This window comes from Vanellus vanellus (assembly GCF_965231255.1).
Source record: "Vanellus vanellus genome assembly, contig: HAP1_SCAFFOLD_45, whole genome shotgun sequence".
NCBI lineage: Eukaryota > Metazoa > Chordata > Aves > Charadriiformes > Charadriidae > Vanellus > Vanellus vanellus.
Genome location: NW_028128545.1, coordinates 1,796,134 through 1,816,110, shown reverse-complemented (window position 1 = coordinate 1,816,110; position 19,977 = coordinate 1,796,134). Strand labels below are relative to the sequence as shown.

Sequence of the window (19,977 nt, the reverse complement as noted above, 5' to 3'; positions counted from 1 at the left end):
TCCTTCTCGTGTTGCTGGGTGGGTCAGTGTGTGTAACTGCTGGTAAACATGAGGCTGGAGAAGCCAGCCAGTAGGATAGAGACCTGGGAGCCAGGTATGAGAGAGACCATGAGTGGATACCAGAGAGACCGGAGGCTCTGGGAGCTGACTAGTGGAGGGAGCAGGTGGTCCAAAGCATCTGCAAGAGAAACTGTGGGGTCTTGGGACTCTGGTACTGGTAAGGTTATAGGCCTGGACCAGGAGGGGAAGGGACTGTATGAGAGAGCTGCAGGAGTACATGGAGCTCTGCTTGGAGATGGACAATGTGTCAGCTGAGCGTTGATGGCTGAGGATTATCATGCAGACCAACATGGGCAATGGTGGGTGTCTGCTACAGACCTGCTGATCTGCAGGGGAGGAGAAAGAATTAGATGAGGACTTCTGCGGGTCCTGGTCCTCATGGGGCGCTTAAGCTACCTGATAGCTGTTGGAGGGACAACACAGAAAGGCACAAGTCATTCCAGAGCTTTTCAGAGTACAGTGATGATAACAACCCGACACAAATGAGTGAGAAACCAGTGAGATGAGACACTCTCTGGGACTTCATACTTGTAAAGAAGGAAAAGCTGGTCAGCGATATAAAAGAATTTTGGATCCCTTGAAAAAGGAACATGGCAAAGAGCAGGGTTAACGTCCTGGACTTAGGAGAGAAGACCTTGGCTTGTTGAGAGAGCTGTGTGGAAGAATCCTATGGTATGTGGCCCTGGAGAGAAGAGGTATATGTTCAAGGACCTCATCTTCAAGCTCAAGAATAGTCCATCCCAAAACCATTTGTATATGTGTGGTTTTGTCTGTTTGAAGGGTAACTGTGGAGAGGAGAGGATCCATGCTCAGCTTCTGGATAGACTGCAAGTCTAAGACCTGGATGGTCTCATAGTGCTTGGTAGCTGGGAAAACTGCCATAGCCAAGAGGGCAAAGACCTGGGTTCTGTTTGTGCCTTCCAGCCTTGCCAGTAGCTTGGCAATTTGCAGCGCAGGTTGTCCCCCTCCTGCCCCTGTTATCCTCCAGGCTGTAGACCCATGGTGCTTCCGTGCCTTGCTCTCCCCTGGGAACTTCTGTACCTTCACTGATGTCTTTCTGCCCTCAACAGCTGTTTGTAAGAACACAAAGGCACGGGCTGATCACCAATTCTCTCTGGGTGACCTCTTGAATCACAGCTCTACCTTTCATGTGACCTTGTTTCTTCCTCCTGTCCAGTCTCCACTTTCCCAGCTGCACGTTGTAGCAGTTTTGCTCTCTCCTGCTTTGTCCCACATCCAAGGAAAGATCAAAACTCTCAGAAAGCACCCTGCAGGCAGGTGACCTCACTCATCAGCCTTCTTGGGGTCTTTCACCTGAACAGACATAAGTAACCTCACGGTGATCATCTAAACCATGTGACTGCTGCTGGCCTTTCAGCTGCTTGGAAAGACACAAACAAGCCATCTGCCCGCTGCTGACCCGTCAGATTATCAGGCAGAAGGGACATGCCAACCCATACCCATGTCCTCTTCCTGGGTGGGGCTTCCTCATTCAGGGCAGTAATAAGGACATTCAACAGTGTTGGCCCAAATGCTGATCACTGAGGGATTCTGGTTATGACTGGCTTCTGGGAGGATTTTGTACCATTGTGGACATTTGGGCCTGACCATCTAGCCAACTTCCCACCCACCACACCATCCACTGCTTCAGCCCAGAGAGCATCAATATGGCTATAAGGAGATGATGTCAAGGCCATGCACAATGCTGGGTACACAACATGCCCCTGTTTCCCCTAACCATTCTGGTCCAGCAAAGCCTTTCTTGTCCTTCCACTCCCTGGAGGTGGCTGCAAAAGGACGTACCCCATCACCCTCCAAGGGACTGTGGAAGACTGACCAGTTTGAAATTACCCGAATCCTCACCCCTGCCCTTCTTGAAGATGGGTTTGACATCTGCCTTTTCCATAGACCCCCAGAACCTTTCTAGCAGCTCTGGCACTTTTCAGGGCACAATCCAGAATCACAGGACAGGGTGACGTATCAGACAGGAGCACTTGCAGTAAGCCTGTCCAGGGCAGCTGAGATGAACATCCCTGGGATGGTGGGGATTTGTTCCTGCAGTCACACACAGAAATGTCAGAGCTCTGTTGGGTATCCACACCTCAGCTGACCTCGGGCACTCCTCATACACACACGGCTGATCAGAGACACGAGTCCTTCCCTTGCCCATGCAGAGGCAGTGCACTGCAGCGGTCACAGTGTCTCTCTGACCTCCTGCCGCCACCCCCAGAGGCTGGGAGGCACCGCAGCCTTGCGGTGTGTCGCCCTGCTCTGCTCTCTCATGAAGATGGACACGGGGACCTCGGTACAAGGAAGTACATCCCAGTGCTGCATCCACGTGTTTCACCAGGAGATGTTACTCTCCAAGTGAAGTGACCTCATCTGTCCCACTCACCTCTATGGAACACCCAGGAATAGCTGATGGCATTTGTGCTCACCCGCGTCCATCTCCCCATACGCACATGCTGTGCATGCTTATGTCTCATCTGTACAATGCAAAGGTGGACTTCTGACCTCCTCATTAGGTGTCCCTCTATCTGAAGGGACAAAGAACCTCTCTGAGCTGGGGTGAGATGCCTTTGCTAGAAATGGACTTTTTCCTGGCTGGACCATGATGGTGGCCCTGGGGAAACTTCCCCGGGGTGTCCAGCAGGCACAGGCACAGCCCAGACCCTGCTCTGCTGCTCCGTCATGTCTCTTGCAGGAGTCCGGCTGTGCCAGGACACTGCTGTGTGTCCCCAGCCTGCACACTGCCACATGTCAGCTCTTCCCTCGGTTTCCCTCTCCGGGGCACTGCCAGCCCTGCCAGGCCAGACCCTCCCTGAATCTGGCCATCTCCTGTGCCCTCGCCAGCCCAGTCCAGCAGAGCAGCCCCATTGGGACTGGTCCCACAGCAGGACATGGAGGCCAGTGAGAATGATCACCCAGCTGGCATGCTGTGGAGATCTACTCCCAAGGCAGCTTGCAGCCCCAGCTGACAACCTTCCTGACCAGGGTGGCGTGAGAAAATTGGCACAAGGCAAGACAAACAAGTCAGTGCAGGGTTTCTTATTTTGTTTAAACACACAGAGAGAGCAGCTCCTTATTTTCACATAATCTCCGGCTTACACAAGACAGGCAGATGCTGACATAGAAATAGGATAAAGGATGAATATTTTGTGGATGGCAGTATTGCAACCCAGAAAAGCTAAAAACCAAGGAAAACAAAGGGAAAAAACCTACCAAAGACCGTCTAGGCCTATAATGACTTACATCATGTGTGATATGTAAGAGAAGCTGGGCAGTTCATTGCGTCCTCCGAAAAGAAGCAGTAATCAGTTTCCACAGGGCATCCTTGATCTCCTGGTTCCTCATGCTGTAGATGAGGGGGTTCACTGCTGGAGGCACCACCGAGTACAGAAATGACAAAAACAGGTTCAGGGATTTTGAGGAGATAGTTCGGGGCTTCAGGTGGTCAATCATGCCAGTGCTGACAAAGAGGGAGACCACAGTCAGGTGAGGGAGGCATGTGGAAAAGGCTTTGTGCCGTCCCTGCTCAGAGGGGATCCTAAGCACTGCCCTGAAGATCTGCACATAGGAAAAGAGAATGAAAGCAAAAAACCCAAATGCTATTATGACACTGACGACAAGAAGCCCAACTTCCCTGAGGTAGTCTGAGTGTGTGCAGGAGAGCTTGAGGATATGGGGAACTTCACAGAAGAACTGGTCCAGGGCATTGCCCTGGCAGAGGGGCAGTGAAAAAGTATTGGCCGTGTGCAGCACAGCATAGGGAAAAACACTGCCCCAGACAGCTGCTGCCATGCGGACACAAGCTCTGCTGCCCAGGAGGGTCCCGTAGTGCAGGGGATGGCAGATGGCAACGTAGCGGTCATAGGCCATGATGGTGAGGAGATAAAACTCTGCTGAAATGAAAAAGAAAACGAAAAAGACCTGTGCAGCACATCCTGCATAGGAGATGACCCTGGTGTTCCAGAGGGAATTGGCCATGGCTTTGGGGAGAGTTGTGGAGATGGAGCCCAGGTCAAGAAGAGAGAGGTTGAGGAGGAAGAAGTACATGGGGGTGTGGAGGTGGTGGTCACAGGTGATGGCAGTGATGATGATGCCGTTTCCCAGGAGGGCAGCCAGGTAGATGCCCAGGAAGAGCCAGAAGGTCAAGAGCTGCAGCTCCCATGTGTCTGCGAATGCCAGGAGGAGGAAGTGGGTGATGGAGCTGCTGTTGGACATTTGCAGCCTCTTGGCATGGGGACCTGTCCAAGGAGGAAAAGGCAGTGAAAAAGTGGGAGAGACTTCTCTCAGGAAAACCCCATGCCATTCCTCAGAGAAATCCCTCTCCCTGAGCTGAATGAGGAATGACCCAGATAATTCCCCAACCACACCAACTTAATGGCACTCTCCATGACTGGCTGAGATACTACTTCAAAACCTTTCTTTGCCAAGACTCCCAGGGTCAGAGGTGGAAAAGAAGCCGACTCACACCACCACCCCAATTCCCTAGATCCTGAGTACTACGGGCGGGTGGGGAAACAGGAGAAATGTGTCTGTGCTCTGAAAAAATGAAGGGAGGAGAGGGAGGCAGTTGGGTGTGCAGTGAAGCCTTCTCCTCACCCAGCTGTGCTCTCCCCCTCACAGACAGCGACGCTGCCCGGCACTTGTTTATCGCCTGTTTGTTGTGCAGGACACGCACACTTCTGCACTGGAGGTGCAGCTGCCAAGGAAGTATCTCATGCCCTGGACCCTGTGGCTGTGGGGTGGGTGGGAGAGGAGAGCAGAGGCTTGCTGCGCAGAAGTTGTCTGAAGGTCAGGGGATGGTGGGAGGTGCTGGGATCCCCCTGTCCGCTCACTTCTGGCAGCAGCTCCCTCTCTCCCCCTGCCCATGTCTGGGCTGCCAGGAGCTGCCCCTGCCTGGAGCTGCTTCTCTGCCCCTGGGTCTCCTCCTGCCCATCCCACCCGCTGTGTGCTCAGCTCTGCCCTGCAGACCCCTCCTGGCAGCACAGCGCTGCCCAAGGGGCATCTTGGGGTGTGTGGGGGCTCAGGAGAGGCTCAGGGAAGAGCTAACGAGAAAGGGGGTCTCCATGCCTGCTCCACAAAGGAGAAATCCATTCCCACCTCGCACTGCCCACCCAGCCAGCCAAGACGAGACACCTCACAGCACAAACTTGTTCCCTTTCAGGGGAAAGGTGCCTCGATGTCCTTCTTCAAAAAGATTTGTGCAAATATCCTGGGGGTGATGGGGATCCGGGAGGAGCCCTGACCCACACAGGTCCCTCTCCACAGCAGAAGGCATCTGCCTTGCTGGCGGTCACTCCTTCCACCCACAGCTTCTCCCCACAGCGCCGTGGCAGCTCCACGGGCAGGCGCAGAGCTGACCGTGGCAGGTGGCAGAGTCCCTGCCCCGGCACACAGCCCCCGGGGTACAGGGACCCTGCTGGCAAGGACAGCCCTGCCCACCCCTGCCTGCACACCCCTATGCACACCTCCACAGCCATCCCCGGCAGAAGGCAGCACTCAGGCTCTGTCCCTCTCAGTGGGCAGCAGGGAAGCCCTGCTCTGGAGCACATCCTCCTCCTCCATGGCACAGAAACTGAGAGTGTCCTCCCACACAGAGCCCAGCAGCTGTCAGATGGAGCAGCTTGAGGAGATCCCTCCAGGAACCGGAGATGCATTGCCCGGCACCCAGAGACTTACCACACAGAGGGTGGTGAAGATTCCTGCCCCATTGAGCTCTCAGCACCCCCAAATCCCAACTGTCTTTAAGCTCTCTCCTCCTTGTAGTTCTCCTCTTGCTCCCTGCAGGCAGTGCCCCCAGCCCTGCTCCTGGGCAGAGCTGTCTCTCTGCAGCGCTGCCCGCTTGCCAGGAGCTCCCTCCAGCCCAGCAGCCCGGCCCAGATCAGCAGCAGAGGACCAGCCCAGGGCAGCAGCTTTTCTGTCCCCTCTGGGCTCCCTGGAGGTGTCCCTGGGGCTCCAGGGGAACCTGCTGGGAAACAGGATGAAGTCATCACTTGTTTTCCTCCCTCAGCTGGGGAGAGACACTTCTGTCCAGCAGTTTCAATTCTCATTCAGAGACAAAATGAGGTCGAAGAATACCTTTTCTTCTTTTTTTATTAGACAGGATACCCAAATAATGCCAGGGAGAAATCTCCTTTTCCTGTTTGGAGGGAAGAGATTCTGATGAGTCAATGGAAGCTTCTCAGCCTGGGTTTGTAGTCCCTGGGCATACAAGAGGCGTTACCTCCATCCCATGCCCACCACAAACCCCCAGCAGGTGGCATTCCTCTGGCCTCACTTCACAAGGGCACAAAAGCGGCTCCTGCATGTGAGCTCCTGGTCTCAGCTCCCTTGTGAAGTAATGGAGACGGAGGGCAGGAGGAAGATGTTTGGACACAGACACCTGGGGACATCTTTGGTGGCAGGGGTGACCAAGAGGCATGCTGGGAACTGAAAGCTCTAGTGGAGCAATTCAGAGAGACAAGGCAGCAACTGGGGTCATCTTGGTGGAGGCTGGTGGGAAATCCCTTTGGCCAACTTCAATGACACAAGGTGTCCACGTGGAGGACAAGTGCCCCTGTAACTCTTCCTTCTGTACAGGGCAGCCCATAGAAGGATTCAGCTGACCAAATGGAGTCATGTGGCATAGGCAGAGCTCAGTCTCTCTCTTTCTCTTCTCCATCAGCTGTCTTTTCCACATGTCCCTGGAGTACGATGGCAGTGGTCTCACGTGCATCCCTTCATTGCCTGACCTAATTCAGGGCAGCTGAACCTCAATTTAGTTTACAAATTCCGTCCTGTAGTGCTCAGGGAGGTGCCAGGTCTCTCCAGCAACACTGCATGTGCCTGACAGGGACAGCAGAGGTCCTGTACAGGAGCCCTGTCCCCATCGAGCCTGGCTGTGTGACAGGCATCACCCAGAGCATTTTCAGATAGAGTGGGTGCCTTTGGGCCAGTGACTGAATCCCACCCCTGCAGTGGCACAAGCTCTGTCCCTTCTCTCTCCAGTAGAGTGCATGAACAGCAAGCACATCACGCCAGGCTCTCCTACTGTGTTCCTTCGCTCTCTAACTCTGCTGTTTCTTCTCTCCTCCAGTGTTTAACCCTTGATGACACGATCATGGATCAGGCCAATGATTTTCACAGTGGTCCTGAACCACATGAAGCCCACACTTCTTCTCTTCCTTCCTGAGATCAGTTTCACATCCGCCACAGGCCCTCAGGGCATCAGAGACACAACAGACAGCAAACCCCTCTCCTGCTCAGACCGCACAGCCCAGCTCTGCTTCTCTTTGGCATTGGACTGAGAAGGGTTTGCTCCCTTTGTGAGAACCTCATTTCTTCTTTGCACTGCCATGTGCCATCCACTCCAGCGTGTCTCTGCTCTGAAGCAAAGCTGCAATGTTTTTGGGAAGTGACAGCCAATGACAAATTCTCAGAACACCACAGCTTTGCGCGGTGTTTTTCTCTGTGCGATACTCAGTGAGGACAGAGAGTCATCAGTAGAGCTTGGGACGCCATCAGGTCAGGGTGATGTGGGGACACAAGGGTGGTGGTTAAAATCTGCCGAGAAATAGTCACTGGCATAGGACAGTGTAGGACAGCCGGTGGTTGGGATGGCCCCTTTGTGGTTGCTGGGAGTACCCAACAGTATAGAAATCCTCGTGCAAACGACTATGGCTGCTGTCTCTTCCCCTCAGGATCCCGAGAGGACACCAGGTCCCTTCAGCTCCAGCGCTTTCCTGCCACTTCACCCACCCACTTACTCCATAGAGCCAAGGAGGAGACCTCGCATTGTCCTGCACTGGGCATCACACCCCCCCACATCTCACTGCCCCCAGGACGAGTCCTGAGTGTCCCATGAGGGCAAGGATCCCCATTGCTAGGGGAAGCGGGTCAGGGCTTGAACATCCAGCTTGATGAAACACATCCAGGGCTTTCACAGTCGCATACATATTGGATTTTCAACCTGTAACCAGGGCCTCTGACTTCCTGCTTCACCAGCCCCCACGGATGGTCCCTTTCCTGGTCATTCCCTCCATGGTCTCTCCAGTGATGGCCCTCAGTGGGGCTCGCTAACACCCTCAGAAACTTGCAGCTTTGCTGCTGCCTTTTCCTTCTCCAGAGGCTTGGTCAGTCTGTCAGGATCTGCAGTTCAGGAACGTGGCACCAGAGGGCTCATTCGCATGCACAGCTCACAAGCCAGGTCTCTGACCATGATCTCCTTCACCCCTCAGTTCTTATCTGCTTAACGAGAGAGATGTCAACAGTGACAATATTTCAATACTAAAAAACTGTAAGGAAGGACTTCCTTTTTTCCCCACTTGTCTTCATTTGTCTTCTTACACATTAAGTGATATTGGCAATCTCCAAACGCTACTGAAAGCGAACATCTCCAAATGGAGGCTGAATGTGTAGGGCAGTCAAGACCCTTTATGTCAGACACTCTGTGGGCAGTCTTCGTCCCAACCCCCCCAACCCCCATTTCTCTCTTCAGCCACCCGGGACTACAGCAGCCTTGTTCACAGCTGACCTTCCTCCACTGCAGTCCATTGGCACCAGTTTCCACCTGGTTTACCTAGAGAACAAGCTGCACACAGACACAGAGGGATGTTTCTTAAATGTCACAAAAACAAAAACAAAGGAGGAGATGGTTCAATAAAAAATAAAACACACTCTTCTGCTTTAAATGAAGTCCACATTACCTCCTCTGAAGTCCACTGTTCACAGCAGATGGCCTTAGACCAACAGAAAGCACATTTGTCTGCCAAGCCCAGATCCAAAAACCCCCAAACCCTCCCTGTAATGGACTTTGTTTCTCCATATTCAATCTTTGCTCACAGTGAGGCACACGTTGATGTCATGAGCTCCCTCGATCCACAGAGGGAAGCAAAGGGACAAAGTGAACAAAATGCTCTCTTTTGAATAGCCAAATCTGCACTAATCCCAGTGTATCTGGGTTACAGGAGCACCTTTAGGAGACTCTGCAGCATCTAGACGCACTTGTTTCTCATTCCCCTCCAGCGCTGGACAGCTTGGGTGCAATTGTCAAGAACTCCCTTTACTCAAAGGGAGAGAAATGAGCTGTCTCAACTGAGATACTTTGGCCTACCCCACCTGTCCACCAGCTCCTGCTTCAGAAAGTCTCCCAGCTGCCCTGTGTCACCTTTCCCAGTGCCATGTGGGGGCATCAACATCAAACAATGTGGTGTTAGAAGTGTGCAAGAAGTCTTCATATTCTCAACTTTGATGCTGGTCTGTAAATTGTCATCATTGGTTCATAGGCCATGGACACGCACCAGCAAGCTGATGGCCCTTTCTCTCCCTCTCTGGAAGTACAGAATTATGCATCTGGTCCCTTCTGACTGGTAACATTTGACTTTGCTCAAGTAGCCCCTGCTTTGATTCCTATCCACGGTTGGCTGTTTTCCTCTAGAGTCCTGCCTTGAGGCACAGAGGCCTGGGAGACCTTGCTGGGGATAATGCAGTCAGAGAGCACACAACATATCTCAGATCTATCTATGCCCACTTTTTAGCAGTGATACCGTCTTATCCGTGCTTCTTTTTCCACTGCCCCTGAAGTACTACCAGGTCATTATGGTGCCCTTGAATTGACTTTGAAGTTTCAGCTGAGTTTTGATATAGACCATATCTGTGCTTGGAAGATGCTGTCCTTGAAGACCAGCTGTACTGAGCTCGGCTGCCTTTCAATGCTGCCAACCATGAGATCCCCACTCAAACTCCCAGGACCAGGCTGAAGTCTGCTCCTCTAATGTCTGCCATTTGCCTTTCCTTCCTCACTCTCCTTGGGAGCTGCGTTGCAACTGTTTCAGTCTCACGAGAGCCAAGGCTTACAAGGACCTTCAAGTCCCTGAGCATCTCTTCCACGCTGGCAAGGATCACATCAGGGCTTTCATTGCCCTTGTCGCCTGTGTGGCAGCTGTGCTGAGAAGCTCTCCCAAGACACTCCAGAACCCTCCTGGACTGTTTCACGCTGCTGTGTTCCCCTTCCAGGAAATGCCAGGGCCTTTAACGTCCCCAGTGAGGCCCAGGCTCCTACCTCCAGACACTTCCATTGGGTTCCTTAAGCAAGACTGTGCCAGCTTCCCCACTTTGACTGAGGGTTCCTCGGCTCCCACCACCATGTCACCTTGACTGGCCCTTCCTCTGACCCTAGAATCATAGAATCATAGGGTTGGAAGGGACCTCCGGAGATCATCTAGTCCAATCCCCCTGCCAGACCAGGGGCATCTTCGAGCAGGTTGCACAGGAAGGCATCCAGGCGGGTTTTGAATGTCTCCAGAGATGGAGACTCCACCACCTCCCTGGGCAGCCTGTGCCAGTGCTCTGCCACCCTCAAGGTAAAGTTCCTCCTCATGTTTAGGTGGAACTTCCTATACTCAAGTTTGTGCCTGTTACATCTTGTCCTGTCACTGGGCACCACCGAAAAGAGCCTGGCCCTGTCCTCCTGGCACCCATCCTTTAACTATTTATAAGCATTGATCAGGTCCCCCCTAAACCGTCTTTATTCCAGACTAAAGAGTCCCAATTCCCTCAATCTTTCTTCATAAGAGAGGTGTTCCAGTCCCCTAATCATCTTGGTAGCCCTATGCTGCACCCTCTCCAGCAGTTCCCTGTCCTTCTTGAGCTGGGGAGCCCAGAACTAGACACAGTACTCCAGGTGCGGTCTCACCAAGGCAGAGTAGAGGGGGGGATGACCTCCCTCCACCTGCTGGCCACACTCTTCTTGATGCACCCCAGGATGCCAATGGCCTTCTTGGCCACAAGGGCACCTTGCTGGCTCGTGGTCATCCTCTTGTCCACCAGGACTCCCAGGTCTCTTTCTACAGAGCTTCTCTCCAGCACGTCAGCCCCCAACCTGTACTGCTGCGTGGGGTTATTCCTCCCCAGGTGCAGCACCCTACACTTGCCCTTATTGGATTTCATAAGTTTCCTTTCCGCCCGACTCTCCATCCTGTCCAGGTCTCTCTGTATGGCAGCACAGCCTTCTGGTGTGTCAGCCACCCCTCCCAGATTTGTATCATCAGAAAACTTGCTGAGGGTGCACTCTATCCCCTCATCCAAGTTGTTGATGAATATATTGAACAGGGCTGGACCCAGTACTGAACCCTGGGGAACACCACTCGTCACTGACCTCCAACTAGACTCTGCGCCCCTAACCACAACCCTCTGAGCTCTGTCTGTCAGCCAGTTTTCTATCCACTTTACTGTCCATTCATCTAACCCACTCTTCCTAAGCTTCCCTATGAGGATGCTGTGGGAGACTTTGTCGAACGCCTTGCTGAAGTCAAGGTAGACCACATCTACCGCTCTTCCCTCATCTATCCATCCAGTCACACCATCATAGAAGGCTATCAGATCAGTCAGGCATGATTTCCCCTTGGTGAATCCATGCTGAGTACTTCTGATAGCCTTCTCTTCCTCCACATGCCTTGAGATGACACCCAGAACAAGCTGTTCCATCATCTTTCCAGGGATGGAGGTGAGGCTGACCGGCCTGTAGTTCCCCAGGTCCTCCTTCTTGCCCTTTTCGAAGACCGGAGTGACAATGGCTTTCCTCCAGTCCTCAGGCACCTCACCTGTTCTCCAGGACCTTTCAAAGATGGTGGAGAGTGGCCCAGCAATGACCTCTGCCAGCTCCCTCAGCACTCGCGGGTGCATCCCATCAGGGCCCAGGGACTTGTGAATATCTAATCAGCCTAACTGGTCCCTCACTTGGTCCTCCTCAACCCAGGGGAAGTCTTCCTCTTTCCCCGTTACTTTCTCCAAGGCCTGAGACTCCTGAGGGCTTGGACAGGTAGTAAAGACCGACACAAAGGCGGCATTCAATAACTCCGCCTTCTCTGTGTCCTCTGTCACCATGGATCCTGTCTCATTCAACAGTGGGCCCACAGCTTCTCTGGTCTTCCTTTTGCCTCCAATATACTGGAAGAAGCCCTTCCTGTTGAGCTTGACATCCCTTGCCAGGTTTAGTTCGAAGGTGGCCTTGGCTTTCCTTGTTTCATCCCTGCACACTCTGGCAGTGTTCTTGTAATCTTCCCAAGGGGTTAGGCCATTCTTCCACTGAGTGTAAACTTCCTTCTTCCACTTGAGCTTGTTCAGAAGCTCCCTGCTCAACCAGGCAGGCCTCCTGCGTCCCTTGGCTGATTTCTTGCTCTTCGGGATGCACGATCCTAAGCTTGGAGGAAGTGGTCTTTGAATACCAGCCAGCTTTCTTGAGCCCCTTTGCCTTCCAGAGCTCTAGTCCACGGGATCTCCCCAAGCAGTTTCTTGAAGAGATCAAAGTTAACCCTCAAGAAGTCTAAGGTTGTGACTTTGCTTCTTGTTTCTTTTCATTGTGACTGCACGTCTGAAATATCTCTAATAAGCCACGTCAGAACTGAAGACTAAAGGAAAACTATGCCCAGACTTGGTTCCTTCTGGTGTTTTGTGTGGGAATGAGCCCTCTGGTGCCGAGTTCCTGAACTGCAGCTCCTGAAAGACTGACCAAGCTTCTGGAGAAGTAAAAGAAGCAAACCTGCAGGTTTCTGAGGGTGTTAGCAGGCCCTGCTGACGTCCCACACTGAAGAGACCATGGAGGGAAGGAGCAGACAAAGCACCTGTCTCTGAGGATTGGTAAAGCAGGAAGTTGATGGCACTTGGTACAGGAGGAAATTGAAATGTGAAGACCCCTGTGAAAGCCCTTGATGTTCTTCACCAAGCAGAGTGGTCAAGACCAAAGCCCCATCCCCTGTGGAGGCGTATCCTTTGCCTCTTCAAATACTCTGGGCACTTCCTGGGGGCAATGCAATGTGGGGCTGTGTAACACCAGGTGCAGATCAGCAGTAGTACATGTCCCAGGCTCTGTGGAGGGCAGGCGAGGAGAAAAAATGCACCGGAGCTGTCAGAATCTGGTGTCCTCTCATGGCGCACAGTGGAAGAGACAGAAGCCATAGCTAAGCAGACAAGGGTTTCAGTTCTGTTGGGGTGTCAAAGCCCCACCAAGGCCCTTGGCCATCCCCACCATAGCTACACACTCCTACGCCTGTGCCTGCTTCCTTCCTGCCAGCACTGTGGTTTTCTGAGGCTTTGCCAATGCCTGTGACATCCCTACAATGCATGTGGATTCTTCAGTCATGATGACCTTCCAAAATGTATCACTGCAGCCCTCTTGTGACATTGGGCTGCTCTCCCAACATCTTTAGATTCATCCCATCTGGTCCAATGGACTACTAAGGGTTGACCTTAGCTAAGTATCCCCAGACTTGATCTCCATCCACTGCTGGCTTTTGCATGGGGTTTTGCCTCTTAGGCACATGGAACTGGGAGGCCTTGCTGGTGAAGAAGGAGGAGAGAAGAAAACACAGAAAATCTCAGATCTATCTACACATGCTCTTACCAAATTCAGCAGTGGCCGCACATTATGTTCAATTCTTCTTTAAAAGTTCCTGGAGCAGTGACAGCTCATCCTTGTGCCCTTGAACTTCCATGCAAGTGTCAGCTCTATAATACCTGAGGCTTTTCTAAAACCAACTGTATTTCTGAATTCTTCCTGTGTTTTGACATGTGCATCCACATCTCGCATGCTTCATTATCTCTATGGAGCTTCCTCATGAATTTCCTGTTTCCCCAAGCTCCTCTCCTGACAGCTGGGCTTGTTTTTTCTGACTATTGGTATGACTACACTCTCCTACTTGACAGATGCTGTCCTTGCAGATGAGGTATACTGAGCTCTGCTGCCCTTCTGTGCTGCTCACATGGGCTCCCTGACTAAAAGTCACAAGATTAGGACAAAGGCTGCTCCTCTGAGGTCTAGCACCTACACTCTTCTATTCTCCTTCCCTTTGGGAGGACAGACCCCACTATTTTATGGGCACGATAGCCAAAGCTGACATTCTTGTAACGTCCATATCCACCTCTACCTTCTTTGAAATTAACAGGTGCAGATGAGTATTACCGTTGTTGGCCAATCGGGCAGCTGTGCTATAGAGACTGGGATCCTAAGCTGTGTCTTGACCAATATTCTCGAGAAGCCTCCAGGACAGTTTGCATGCAGTTGTGGTCTCCTTCCAGTGAATGCCAGGGCAATTAAAGTTCACAAGGTGATGTAAATAGGTTCGTTGTCTCCCACCACAATGTAACTCTTACCGGTCTCTTTTCTGACCCTTACACACAGGGGTTCACCCAGTTTATTTATCACCTAGAGGAGCTCCACAAATCTAAGCACACAAATCTAAGTTGGCTAAAGGGTTTTCCCACCAGCCTCCACCAAGATGCCCCCAGTTGCTGCCCTGTCTCTCTGAATTGCTCCACTACAGCTTGCAGTTCCCAGCATGCCTCTTGGTCACCCCTGCCACCAAAGATGTCCCCAGGTGTCTGTGTCCGAACATCTTCCTCCTGCCCTCCCTCTCCATTACTTCACAAGGGAGCTGAGACCAGGAGCTCACATGCAGGAGCCGCTTTTGTGCCCTTGTGAAGTGAGGCCAGAGGAATGCCACCTGCTGGGGGTTTGTGGTGGGCATGGGATGGAGCTAACTCCTCTTGTAGCCCCAGGGACTACAAACCCAGGCTGAGAAGCCTCCATTGACTCAACTAAATGCCTTCCCTGCTAACAGGAAAAGGAGATTTCTCCCTGGCATTGTCTGGGCGTTCTCTCTAATACTAAAACAACCAAAAAAAAAAATGGTAATCTTGGACCTCAGTCTTGCTCTGACTGAGAATTGAAACCACTGGATAGAAGTTTCCCTGCCCAGCAGAGGGAGAAAACATCAGTGCTGACTTCAGCTTGTTTCCCAACAGGTTCCCCTGGAGCCCCAGGGACATCTCTGATGGAGCCCAGAGGGGACAGAGACAGTGCCACCGTGGGCTGGTCCTCTGCTGGTGAGCTGGGCTGGGCTGCTGGGACGGAGGGAGCTCCTGGCAAGCGGGCAGCGCTGCAGAGAGACAGCTCTGCCCAGGAGCAGCTCCTCTGCACAGCGCAGCAGGGCTGAGGGCACTGCCTGCAGGCAGTGAGGGCAGACAAGAGAAGGGAGAGAGAGATAAAGGCAGTCTGGGGTGGGAGGACAGGAGAGAGCTCACCGGGGGAGAACCCTTCACAGCCTTTCCCATGGTAAGTCTGTGGCTGTGGGGCAATGCAGATGAGTTCCTGGCAGTGTCTCCTACACCTGGCACATGCCATGGCTGATAGGAGCTGTCAGGACAGCTCTCCTGGCTTTTCTGATGTGGAGCAGCAGGATGTGCTTCAGAGCAGGGATGCCCTACTACACCATCAGAGGGACAATGAAGGTCAGCTGCCTTCTCCCAGGGAGGGCTCTGGGGTTTGAAGATAGGTGTGCAGGCAGGGGTGGGCAGGGCTGTCCTTGCCAGCAGGGTCCCTGCACCCCGGGGGCTGTGTGCCGGGGCAGGGACTCTGCTGCCTGCCAGGGTCAGCTCTCCGCCTGCCCAGGGAGGTCCCCACGGAGATTCTATGGGGAGAAACCGTGGGTGGAAGGAGCACAACCTCTGGCAGGGCAGGGTCCTTCTGCTGTACAGACGAAAGTCAAGGCGGGGGATACCTTAAAGACAGAGACCTTTCCAGGCTCTGTGCTCTCAGCTGTCTCCTAAGGGAAAGGAGCTGTCACTGTGACAATGAGGGATCAGCACATCTGCCACAAACCTCATCAAGTGCCTTCACCCACTCCTCCACCTACAGACAGCACCAGCATCCCCTCTGCTTGCAGCATCAGGCTGGATCTGCTCCACTCCTTCGGACCCGCACAGAGGGAGGTGGCCCTGGGCAGAGCCCTGCTGCTGGGAGGGGGCTGCAGGGCAGAGCTGAGCACACAGCGGGTGGGATGGGCTCTGGGAGCACTGGCAGGGGGAGACCTGGGGACAGAGCAACAGCTCCTGGCAGGGACAGCCCCAGGCAGCAGAGAGCCCCTCCACCCCTCTGCATCCCTCTCTGCTCAGCTGCACAGGGAGAGAGAAAGCTGTGTGGAGAAATGGGCTTTGAAACTGGACTCTCCCACACTCACAAAAGCCCTTTCATTTTTTTTTTTTCTTCCAGTACATTTTTAGGGAGTCGTTTGTCCCATGGAGATAGGTGTAAGCAGGAGTACCTGCGTGGTGACCAGCAGGTCACTGGTGGGCAGAGCAGCTCTCCTGACTCTGCACTAGGGCACAGAGATCCTTTTTGTCCCTTCGGGCTCACCAGTGTTCAGACTAAAAGCACTGGGAAAGAGGAGTATTTCTGCCCCTTCAAAGGAAGTGCCCTCAGCAGCACAAACCTGCTCAGACTAAAAGGAGCTGAATGAAACTATGCCAAAGATAGAGAAATCTATGTGGAGGGATTTTTTTGTGAAATATCACAGGATTGTCTCAGAGAAGTCTGCCGTATATTGTCAATGTGTTCTCCTCTTTCAACAGTGGCCCATGCTCACACTGAACAAATGTTCAACAGCAGCTCCATCACCCACTTCCTCCTCCTGGCATTCGCAGACACACGGGAGCTGCAGCTCTTGACCTTCTGGCTCTTCCTGGGCATCTACCTGGCTGCCCTCCTGGGAAACGGCCTCATCATCACCGCCATCGCCTGCGACCACCGCCTCCACACCCCCATGTACTTCTTCCTCCTCAACCTCTCTGTTCTGGATCTGGGCTCCATCTCCACCACTCTCCCCAAAGCCATGGCCAATTCCCTCTGGAACACCAGGGTCATCTCCTACCAGGGGTGTGCTGCACAGGTCTTCTTTTTCTTATTCTTTGCTACAGCAGAGTTTTCTCTTCTCACAGTCATGTCCTATGACCGCTATGTTGCCATCTGCCAACCCCTGCACTACGGGACCCTCCTGGGCAGCAGAGCTTGTGTCCGCATGGCAGCAGCTGCCTGGGGCAGTGTTTTTCCTTATGCTGTGCTGCACACGGCCAATACATTTTCACTGCCCCTCTGCCAGGGCAATGCCCTGGACCAGTTCTTCTGTGAAATTCCACAGATCCTCAAGCTCTCCTGCTCACATTCAGACTACCTCAGGGAAGTTGGGTTTCTTGTGTTTGGTAGTTGTTTAGCTTTTGGGTGCTTTATTTTCATTGTGATGTCCTATGTGCAGATCTTCAGGGCAGTGCTGAGGATCCCCTCGGAGCAGGGACGGCACAAAGCCTTTTCCATGTGCCTCCCTCACCTGGCCGTTGTCTCCCTGTTTCTCAGCACTGCCATATTTGCCTACCTGAAGCCCCCTTCTATCTCCTCTCCAGTTCTCAATGTAATGGTTGCAGTGCTGTATTCAGTGATTCCTCCATCATGGAACCCCCTCATTTACAGCATGAGGAACCAGGACCTGAAGGATGCCCTCTGGAAATTGATGGTCAGATGATTTTCAGAAGCACTTAACTTTCTTCTTCTGTGAATCACTTACAAAATAACTCATTCTAGGTCATGCTGATCTTCTGTGTTGTTGTTGTTTTTGTTTTTGTTTTTTTTTTTTTTTAAAGTTTTCGTTTTGTCTTTGGGTTTTTTTGCCTTTTTATACTTTTTATAATATTGTCCAGAATATTTTTTTTCTTTTTATATTTCTAACTAAGCACTTTTCAGACTTAGTGATATTCACAGACTGTGTAAATAAGCATTCATGCTCTCATAGAATCATAGAATCATAGGTTTGGAAGGGACCTCTGGAGATCATCTAGTCCAACCCCCCTGCCAGAGCAGGGAAACCATGGAGCGCTCCATGTTCAAAGAAATAAAAATCTTCCAGCAACTTGTTTGCCCAAGATCATTTCTTTTGAGGCCTTCTCTGAGGCAGCAGAGCAGTGCCTGTGTGCAGAGCTGGAGGGGAGAGTCCCAGCACAGCAGCACTGCCAGGGAGCACCAGCCTTGGTCTTGCCAGAGCTGCTCTCTTGCCACTTCCACGCTCTCCTCCCGAGCCCTTGCCTTGCTGTAAGGCTGAGTGCTCGGGCAGCTCCTAGTCCTGCTGTGTGGCAGCCCTGTGAGCACAGGAGGGACAGGCACTGAGCGCTGCTCTGACAGAGCTGGCCTCCCTAACAGCACCTCAAGCGCACCGGGGGTCTCCTCAGGGCAGGGCTTGAAGGCTTAGGTCTTCTTCCAAAGTTATTCTCAAGAATATTCCCAAGAATGTGCATCTCAAAAGAAAACAGTGTACAGCATAACTATGTGGGTTTTCAGGGTGGAGGCAAGCAGCAGTGTGCTCTCACAGCCAGGACTCCTGAGAAAGACATGAAGGACTGGCAGAAGAGGGTCTTCACTGGGGCTGTCTGTGCTGGACACGCCAGCGAATATCCCCCAGGACAATCGTCACACACCTAGCAGACAACTACCACCTTTTAACAGCCCCCACCATTCCAATGAGATCTCCTTCACCTGCCTTTTCTCATTTCTTGCAAATTCCCCTGTGTGCCACCTCACCCTCCCCTGTCATTATCACAGAATCACAGAATCATGGAATGTTCAGAGTTGGAAGGGTCCTCTAGAGATCATCTAGTCCAACTCCCCTGCTAAAGCAGGATTGCCTAGAGCACATTACTCAGGACTGCATCCAGGTGGGTCTTGAAAATCTCCAGAGAAGGCGACTCCACAGCCTCCCTGGTCAGCCTGGACAGGTGCTCTGTCACCCTTCTTCACAGTTAAAGAAGTTTTTTCTTGTATTTGAATGGAACTTCCTATGTTCCAACTTGTGCCCATTACCCCTCATCCTGTCACTGGGAACCATTGAAAAGTGTCTGGCTCCATCCCTCCTTCAACCCACCCTTTAGACACTTATACGCCATAATAAGGTCTCCCCTCAGCTTTCTCTTCTCCAGGCTAAAGAGTCACAGCTCTCTCAGCCTTTCCTCATAATGGAGATGCTCCAATCACTTAATCATCTTAGTTGCCCTACGCTGGACTCTCTCCAGCAGTTCCCTGTCCCTCTTGAACTGGGGAGCGCAGAACTGCACACAGCACTCCAGTTGTGGCCTCACCAGTGCAGAGTAGAGGGGGAGAATGACCTCCCTCGACCTACTGGCCACACTCTTCCCTGTGCAGCCCAGGATGCCATTGGCCTTCCTTGCTACAAGGGAACATGTCTGGCTCATGGATAATTTGCTATCAGGACCTGCAGATCCTTCTCCTCAGAACTGCTTCCCAGGAGGTCCGCCCCTAACCTATACTGGTGCTTTGCATTCTTCCTTCCCAGGTGCAGGACCCTGTACTTGCTCTTGTAGAACCTCATTAGGTTCTTCTCTGCCCAGCTCTTCAGCCTGTCCAGGTCATGCTGGATGGCAACATGGCCCTCTGGAGTGTCAGCCACCCCACCCAGTTTGGTATCATCAGCGAACTTGCTGAGGATACACTCTATCCTCTCATCCAGGTCATTGATGAATATATTGAACAAAATTGGACCAAGTATTGACCCCTGGGGGACACCACTGGTTACAGGCCTCCCACTTGACACTGCTCCATTAACCACAACCCTCTGAGTTCTGTCACACACTCATCTCTCAGTCTACCTCACTGTCTCCTCATCTAGCCCACTCTTCCTTAGATTCCTCATGAACGTGGTCTCCTGCAGTCTCCTTATAGCCAGTTGTTGACAGCTGGGCTGATGTCCTGCTTTGAAGTAAAACATTACCAATTTTTTTCAGAATTTTACCTTTCAGCTAAACCTCTTCTAACTACCTGCACTCTCTGAAATTAAAGGGGTATTCTTCAGACAGTGTCTGCTTCTAGCCAACAAAGTCTGATGTTTGTAGTTGATGCCACAGAATGATGCGCAGAGAGGCTCTTGCTTATACTTATTGCTATAACACCCAAGGGCAGTGACCTTTGTCATGTGCCCCGTTGGAGGGTGGGAAGCAGAACAGCGTAGCCGGGTCGCACCTGCGGGGAGGAACGGACAGTGCCTCATGCTCAGTATAAAAGCGGAGGGATCAAAGGGTCAGCCCTCTTTCTTCAGTGGACAG

At 52.4% G+C, this 19,977-nt stretch overlaps 2 protein-coding genes across 2 annotated transcripts; one reads left to right on the top strand and one right to left on the bottom strand.

The window, feature by feature from the left end:
• Positions 1-3,345: 3,345 nt before the first annotated feature.
• Positions 3,346-4,116, bottom strand: LOC309684266 (olfactory receptor 14C36-like; the record flags this gene model as incomplete). Its single annotated transcript, XM_082500198.1, has 1 exon — positions 3,346-4,116. One exon carries the CDS (start codon positions 4,114-4,116, stop codon positions 3,346-3,348), a length of 771 nt encoding a protein of 256 aa, XP_082356324.1.
• A 12,356-nt stretch (positions 4,117-16,472) lies between these two features.
• Positions 16,473-17,393, top strand: LOC309684176 (olfactory receptor 14J1-like; the record flags this gene model as incomplete). The annotated part of the gene is made up of 1 exon (XM_082500122.1): positions 16,473-17,393. The coding sequence occupies one exon, from the start codon at positions 16,473-16,475 to the stop codon at positions 17,391-17,393; it is 921 nt and encodes a 306-aa protein (XP_082356248.1).
• Positions 17,394-19,977: the final 2,584 nt, after the last annotated feature.